Source organism: Uloborus diversus, chromosome 3 (assembly GCF_026930045.1).
Source record: "Uloborus diversus isolate 005 chromosome 3, Udiv.v.3.1, whole genome shotgun sequence".
Lineage (NCBI taxonomy): Eukaryota > Metazoa > Arthropoda > Arachnida > Araneae > Uloboridae > Uloborus > Uloborus diversus.
This window is the reverse complement of record NC_072733.1, coordinates 91,930,378-91,939,295: the sequence shown is the minus strand read 5'-3', so window position 1 is coordinate 91,939,295 and position 8,918 is coordinate 91,930,378. Positions and strand designations below refer to the sequence as shown.

The following is an 8,918-nucleotide window of genomic DNA, read 5'->3' as shown; positions in this document are numbered from 1 at the left end:
CTCTGACTATCAAAGCATATGATAATTCAAGCAATTTCCAAAAATTGATGCTTATATTGTAATATTTTGTAATAAGTCTAAAACTGTTTCGTTGTTATAAAATTATAAAGTTCTTGTTATAACCATTTTAAATATTAATTGAAACTTGCTAATATTCGGTGTAATAGTTATTTATTCATTTTTAAACTTATTTCTATTTTAAAGGTTTTGTACAATTAGTCAAGTGCAGGTAGGAAAAAATGAAATAGTTTAAATCGTTTACTCTATCAACCATTTATTGAATCACTTACGTCATAAATTATTAATTTATTCATTAACATTACTCCATTAAATAAGTTTTTTGTTTACTCTTTCATTCAGTTATTTTCATAAAAATTTACTATTTTATTCACTCATTTACTTTATTCTCATGTATAAATTTATTTATTTATTTATTTATTCCTTTATTTTTTAGTATCTTTTCATTTATTCATCCATTTTTTTTATTTACTCATTCATTTACTTTATTCTCATGTATAAATTTATTTATTTATTTATTTATTCCTTTATTTTTCAGTATCTTTTCATTTATTCATCCATTTTTTTTATTTACTCATTCATTTAATCAAAAATATTTTTCATTAATCGAATAGAAAATATTTCATTAGAAAAACTGACTTTGCCCTATGAAAATAAAGGTGAACATTTGAACATTTTTCTTTTTTTTTTCTTTGAAGGTGCAAATTTGCTGCCAAAAAACAAAAAAATGTTTCAAACATTTTTTATTATAAAATACCTTATACTTTCTTATTATTTCCTTATGCACTGTAATTTTCAAAGCAAATTTCCGATTGGTTTATTTTGAAAAAAGTAAGTTATCTTAACTATTTCACTTTGACCCACATTCCCCTACATATAGTTTTATACGAAACATTAGCTATAATTTATCTGAGATTGAATTCAGTTTTTTTCATTAATTACTCAAAGTATTTCCTTTCTTAACATTAATACGTAAGAGTGTCACAAAAATTCTTGCTTCAAGGTTTTATTTGAAAACCTTGCCAAATGGAAAACAATTCGGCAAGTTAAGGATTACATAGTGGTTCAAATGAAAATATTTTCGAAAACCCAATGATGGATGAATGATATTGCAAACATGACCTCACCAGTTATCTTCTTTTTTTAAACAAGGTCAGAGATTCACAGTATTAGAGAATAATTTCTTAAAGTATGCTGAAAAGCTCTCACTTAAGCTATTTATCTGTTTCGCTGTTTAAATACGAATTAAAGACGTGACTTCGTTTTGGCAAAACTGCCGGAAGATGCAAGAAACTTGTTACACAAACGTAGGCGGTTTGCTTTAAACTCTTGTATCATTTCCAGTTTGCTTAACTGTCCCAAGTGAAGCTACCGTTATCTGCTTCTTCTTTTCCTTTTTGTTTTCTTGAAGTTGAAGTTGAAGTTGTAGTAAACATTAGGATGAAGTAGTCTAGGTGAAGAGTTTGAAGCAAAAACTAGACTTCTTTACACAGTTCAAGTCATGTTAAATTCCGTTTTTTTCTTTATTTCGTTTTCTATTTCTTTTTTTATTTAATTGTGAAAATACAAAATGAGACTGTAATATTTTATTTTGAAATTTACTTCAAAGTTCTAGTTCGCGATATTCAAAACAACTACAGTAAAATGGATAGCTTTGGACTAAATAGATTTTTGCACGAAATCAATGTTGAACTTAGCGAGTCAAAAACACTTAAAATGTCTAGTTTTTATTATTTTTTTATTATTAGTCCAATTATCAACTTTGACATTTTTTAAATAGTAAATCAGTTAGTAAATTGGAGATTTCTAGGTATGTGTTCGAAAAGTGCGCTAACATTTTGCTAGAGGGAAGTAGAGATTTTGCTTTATATAGTGTACTTTTCTTAAACTGCAGCTTTTGAGGTAATTAAAATAATACTTTGAATATAATTCCTGCATGCTTCCAACATACAAGAAGATAACTCTTGTTGCCTTGAGAGAACCTCTGTAAAAAATTAAACCATTTATAGATTAGTAATCCCATAACTCTAATAACCCATACATTTCGAGCATTTAACTTTTTGTTTTACTTCATTTTACTTGAAATTATTTACTACAAGAGAATGGTGCATTTTAAATCTTACATCTTTCTAAGAAAAAAGAAAAGAAATTAAATTTTTGCTTCATTGTTATACGTGAGCATAGTCAGAATTTGATGCACATAACCTTCCTTATTATTAAGAGCGTTCTGAATGGTCATTTTCGATCATAAATTCTGTACATTTGTCCTCTATAGTTCAATTAAAATATACCAGTGGAAACTGAAATTCCGCAGTTTTGCTAAGTAAAATGAACCAGGGAGAAAGTTTACACACCTGAAAGAATGTTGATTGAATTATTTTAAGAATGTGGCTACAAATGTGGTAGTGAGAAGCAAAGAGATGCAAGTGACAAAATTAAAAATTTGGAGATAACCAGTACAAATTGTAGGTGAACTTCTCCTCTATATTGGGGCAAGAGATTGTACATGTAGTCCTTGTAGGTGCTGCTGTACAGGATGATTTAGAAAAAGAATTTCAATGAAAGCCTACCTATGATCTTATCTTTAAAAGCGTTTTACTCAAAACTTGAAAATGTCCACTTACATCCCTTTGCTTCTCACTGCCTCAAATCTAAACATTAAATAATTAATGTAAATACCAGGGTGTACATAAAAGACTTTGGTCTATTTGCATTTACAAACGAAAATCTGAAACATCCTGAAATCATCTAACACAGTTCTTTGAATGGATATCACACGCACATTTACTAAAAGTGGGGATAGCTCATAAATTAACTGAAAAACGCTGTTTATAGAACTTTCTGTTCATTTGCTATGATAGAATGATGTCTAGCTACAAATTTTAGTAAAAAATAGCTATAATTTATTTAATGTTCCTTTTTGCAATGGTACATATTGCCCAGAGGATCTAAGAAAGTTTTCTTTTATTTTTCACTTTTGATAACGTTAAATAGTTTTTCTTATGATGATGATGTTTTAATTTTACTTTAGTTAAATTTTCAAATAAAAAAAACTATGTGTGCTAAAGTAGATATTGCAAAAAAAATCTAGTTTCTAATTTAATTTATTCACTTTTTTACATTTTATTTCAGTAGGTTATTTACTGCACTAATAACTAAAACTTTTTCTTATGTTTTAGGCATTATCGGCGATTTTTTTAGGCGGAGCTTCAGCACAACGTACACGGCAAAGAGCATCACATGTCATGAGAGGATTCTGTAAGTCTTTCAGCTGTATATAATATTTTGAATTAAACAGTAATATCTACCTTACGTACAAATTCGTTAAAACTTTTGTTAAAGCTTTTGTTTGAAACTATCTAGTTTGAAGAAAACATTATTGTACTATTTAAAACAAAATATAAAGTCCAATTTAACTTATTGCAATATTTAACAATGCAGATTATGAAAATCAAACTTTAAAAAATATATATCTATGTGTGAACTCCTTTCAGTAATTCCTGATAGGAAATCATTTAAACAAGAGCTCTTATTCACTAGTCAATACATTAATTTGCACAGAAACATGTTTTATTCTTTATCTATTTTCAGATATGAAAATTTACTGCCATCTATGCAATTTTTTAAGATATTTCACTTGAGTATTCTATTTATTTATTGTTTTTTTTTTTTTTTTTTTCAAAATTTCGCTTGAAGGAAAAAACTAAAGTAAAAACTCAAGCACTTCATTGCAGTTTGCATATTTGAGGCATTTTCAAACAGTAAGATACGTGTCCTAATCGTGTCTAATTTGTTAAAAAAACAACTAGGAGTAATCGTAATGTAAAATTGTGAAGATTTCTTAAAAATACAAAAAAGAAAAACAAATTTGCAAAACTCAATACTATAGTTTATTCACTTACTGATACAATCCAAAAAACTTTAGTGTAATACACTGTATATACTTCCGTTTTATTATAAAGTTAGTTCGGAAACTTATTGTTCCTAATACATAAAATTAAAAAATAATTATAATAAAAGTTTGCTGTTGCACTGATAGCGTACATCAAACTCTCTCCAACTTTTTAGTCGTATTGACTGATATCCACACCCTTTAAACATTTGCAACTGAAAATGTACCTGAAAGCCATCAGTGTTTTTAGTTACATAAACGTATACAATTCCTGATTTTGAGGCAAGACTGGCATGATATTTTTCGAAAAAATAAAACCTTTTTTCAGAAATCAAATAAGAGTTTTAAAAAAACGAGAGACAGAGAGAAATCTTGAAACACGCTAATACATGATGCGAGTTTTGTCCTTTGAATTATTTCTTTTTGTGTTTATGAACGTTACGGCTAAATTTGCTCATTTAAAAAATCTTTTGAAATAAGTACTTGCGTAATAAGACAAGAAAAACATGAATTTTAATTCATAGCCTTGCGACTTTCTGGGAAAAGGATGATGTCACGCGCCTTGAGCTACTGTTCCGGTTGTCTCGTAATTTCCTTCACGCTTTTTGCAATAAAAGTGATGTCACTAATTATAAGAACAAAATGGGAGAGTTTAGGACATTTCACGAGAAAAATATATTTCCTTGTCTTTGCTTGATAATACATTTAAAATTCTGTAATCTAATTATATTTTTTTCAAAAATGGCAAATGTTTGCACTAAATTGATAAAACTCCAGCAAGATTCGATTTCTCTGTTCTGAATCAAATTATTCAAAATATTCAATTTCAGAAAAAAAAAAAAAAAAAACGAAAAAGTCTTGGAAAACACATGACATTCCGAGAAACATGCATACCTCCTGATTTTTTGACTGGTGCTGTGTGATTTCGTAAAGTCAGAATTTCTAATTTATGGTTCCTCTCTTAAAATTAAAATAATTTTTGGTATGACTAAAGTAATTTCCGATTGCAAAAATTTACTTACTTCAGAGTTAAAAGTTCATCAAAAGTTTCGGTTGAGTAATAAGATTTTAACAATAAAATCATCTTATATTGTTCAGAGTGAAATAAAGTCTGAAATGCCTATTCAGTTCCAGTGTCTCATAAAAAGAACATGTTTAATAAAAAATCATCACTATTCAGTTGAAGAATCGACGTAACACAAGTAGTATAACATATAGTGAATTTTTCTTTTCTTTTTTTTTTTTTGCTGTTAAATCGCTTATTTTTCATTTTTACGGTTAATTGTGATGTAGTGAACGATTCTTGGGATCAACCTTTAGGGCTTAGTTTATATTAATGGGACATGTACATCAGAAAAACTCACGTGTTTGTCAGAAGTACTGGGGTGATTGTTTCGTAATGTTTTACTCCAGGTGATTATCAAACTGTGGGGCGCCCCCCCCCCCCCAAAGAGGCAGGAGCACACTCAAGGGAGGGGCACGAAAATATCCAAGAGAAAATATTATTTAAAAGAATTGATTAACTGACTGAAAGGAAAGGGTATTTAATAAAAACATACCAAATTAAAAGAATTTCACAATTATTAATGAATGCCTTGGACCTGTCTAGAAAAACAGTTTTTCGAAGGAAGGCTTAGTATTAGAAATAGCCACTCTCAGTTCTGTTTCTATAATTAGCCGAGATCTGAACTTATCTTCAACGAAGCCTTAGCAGAAAATGTAGTTTCATAAAGGTAGGATGTTGAAAATGGTAATAGAATGCGAAATGCCCTTGTTCTTAGTGCGGAAAAAGATACCTCTACTCCTGACCAAAATTCAAATAGTGATTTATTATTAAATTGTCTTTTGGTTTCGCCACTTGCCGTAAAGTCAAGGAATTTTTCTTCCCTCATCAATAGAGAGTCCTTCGAGAATCTTATGAAATGGATCTCTAACCCACTCGTTACTTGCTATCAGTTAGTCGTCAGCGAGAAAATACTTTTTAAAATTCTTTGCCAGCATAGCTAAATGATTTTCAATGGTTACAAAAATAAGTTTTACATGTTCTTCTTCAGCTTTGTAAATTTTAGTACTGTTACAGCAGCGGTTCCCAACCTTTTTCATGTCGCGACCCCCTTTCCACCAATTAAAAAACCTGCAACCCCGTAAGTGTCCTCCATCTATATCGTCGCTTCAGAGCAACAGTAAGATATCTAATCCCAGAAATAACACTATAAGATATCTTACTGTTGCTCTGAGGTGACGATATACAGTCGACTCCCGCTACAACGCGATTCGACTAACGCAAAATGGCTATAACGCGAATTTTTCACGAGTAACGAATTTAGAGTTAACGCGAATTTTCCGTCCACAAAACGATTTTTTTTTTTGGAAGGAAGTATCGGCTACGTTATTGGCGACTAAATATTGATTTCGTGAGTGTTATTACATCCCTTTGAGCATCACTGACAGCATGACAGTGAAAGTTCCCACACCAAAATAGTGTAAAGTTGAGGAAATGTAATGGCACCTTAGTGGTACCTTCATCTAAACTTTGTGAAGATGGGTAGAAAAAAAAAGTTTTCGATTAAAGAAAAAAAAAATGCTAAGATTCCAGTATCCTTGAACAACTATAAAAAAAAAAAAAAAAAAAAAAAAAAAGAAAAAAAAAAAACGCCGACGTAGCGCGACAATAAGTATGAGTGAATCTTCCGTACGTACAACAAAAAGTCAAAACGAAGAGATATCCGAAAAAGTTCAGAGCTTAATTTCAATACTGCAGCTTGCAGAGAAGTCTAGCAAAGTAAATATTCAAATGAAAGCTGCTCTCGATTATGTATTAAATAGATCAAGAAGAGGGACTATCGCCACAAATTGAAACGTTATAAAAGAAAAGGCGAAGCAACCATATTATTACGTCATTAGATAAGAATAACTATCTTAGAATGGAGCATAAATCATCATTATCTTCATTTTTTAACTCATGCATATTGTTACTATATTTACTGTACAACATTATTATAGTGCAGCATTTTATTGTTACTACATTACTGTGTGTACCGTGTTGTTTTATTTTATGTCATTCCCTTCCATTGATCCCATTGATCCCTCCCATTTTATGTATCTTAAAGTATGTATTTCATGTTGAACAAGTTTTTAGTTTTTAAATACAGTAATAGTTTAATTCTTTATGCAGAAAACTGTACAGTTGTTGAATGCTTTAAAGCAGTTTGAGGAATGTTTATAAGTGTCTAAAAGAATTTGGCATGCTTCTAAAAAATTGTATACATATGTTTTTCTACAACGCGAAATTTCGACTTACGCGAGGAGTCTCGGAACTCATTCCTCTCCTAAGTCGGGACTCGACTGTATGATAATGTGTGTGTGCGGTATGCGCAGACATTACGCAGATTTTACATAATAACGCAAGGTGCTTGCGATATTTTATTTAAGCTTAATGGGTATTTTTTTATCTCTGCAATAATTGCAGAAATAAAAAAAATAATAATCTCGATAATGTTAAACATACATTTCAGCACTTTCAAAATTCGTGCGTTCTCGCAGTGGCGAATGCAGGATTTGGTTTTCTCCAAATTTCAATGAAGTGAATGAAGGTCTTTTTCGTAACAAGGCCGTCGCCAGGTCAAAAAAAATAGGGAGGGTGTGTTTGGAAGACTCTCAATTATTTTCAAACGTAGCAAGATAGGGAGAGAGAGAGAATCCAGATTTATGCTTGGGGGCGGGGGGGGGGATGTATCATTACTAACATATGATTAATGAAATTAAGGGAATTGTGTTATAGAAGCGGAGAAAAAGAATTAACAATATGAATCTACCGTCGTAAGTCAAACATTCGTGAAGGTCTGCCTCTGGAAATTGTTCGAAATTGTAGTTGTAAAATTGCATTTTACATGCTCTTTGGTGATGTTCAGAGGAGGATAGATTCAGGGGGTTTATGAACGGTTCAAGCTCTGAAACTCTGCCTTTGAAATTTCTTGAAATTGAAATCCTAAAAATGAAGTTTTAAGATTATTTTTAACCATAGGGGAGGGGGAGGAGGATCGGAAATGCTCTCTGATTTTTCATAAAAATGATATGTGCTAAATAAGCTCAGTTGTAGACCACCTTTGTTGAAGTTAAGGGAAGAGAGGGGGTTCGGGCGACCTTTCCTCGGAAAATTTTAGCATTTGAAGTTCTAAAAACTTAGTTATAGACCATCTTTGTAAACGTGAGGCAAAAAGTTTAGATTCGGAGTCACTCTCTCGGAATTTTTTCGGATTTAAAGTTTTAAAAACGAAATTTTAGAAGAGTTTTAAGATCTGGGGGAGAGAGGATTTCGTTTACTCCCAAGGTAACAAACTAGTAGCTAATAAGCTACCAGCTGGTAAGAGGTTTTCCACCTCCAGCTCAGTCAATCCTACGCCGGGCTGATGAGTGCTAATAAGCACGAAATTGCAGTCCTCGCTGCAATTGACTGAGCTGGAGGTGTATTTCATGTATTTCTGCCTTAGCCTTGGCTATAGGGCGGTAACTTACTGAATATATGTACTATACCTAGAAATGATTTTGTTATTTTAATAATAAAAGTAAATAATGGATTGAGTGAGTGAAAAAAGAATATGATATAAAAAAATAAATATCAAGTAAAATACATAATTACTAACATAAATTATTTGTCTTGAAATAATATTTGGTGGTAACTGATGATTTTTTGATTGAAAGTAAACTGCTTACCCCTGAAACCGCTTATTCTGACTTTACATTTTGGTTGTGCATTTGGTGATCAAGTGTTTTCTTCCATGCACCTCCCTTCATTATTCAAATCCAGGACAACTTGCGTCACATTTTTAGATGCTATTGATACATGCATACATTGATACTCATTGCAAGTATAACATCAGCTCGATACTGACCAGGAAACCATACGATAGTGTATTAACGAAAAAAATCTAAAAATGTATTAATCGAAGAGCATAGTAAAACATGCTTTAGACGCATAAATTATTTGCCCTTGTCTCCCCGTTACCGA

The 8,918-nt window shown here is 31.0% G+C and overlaps 1 protein-coding gene across 1 annotated transcript in view; it reads left to right on the top strand.

Annotated features, from left to right (window-relative positions):
• Positions 1 to 3,225: 3,225 nt before the first annotated feature.
• LOC129218848 (sortilin-related receptor-like) overlaps positions 3,226 to 8,918 on the top strand; it is an 89,080-nt gene continuing 83,387 nt past the window's right edge. The window contains exon 1 of the mRNA XM_054853170.1: positions 3,226 to 3,276. Within this exon, the coding sequence (XP_054709145.1) occupies positions 3,264 to 3,276 (13 nt within the window). The 5' untranslated portion in view covers positions 3,226 to 3,263. The remainder of the gene's footprint in view (positions 3,277 to 8,918) is intronic.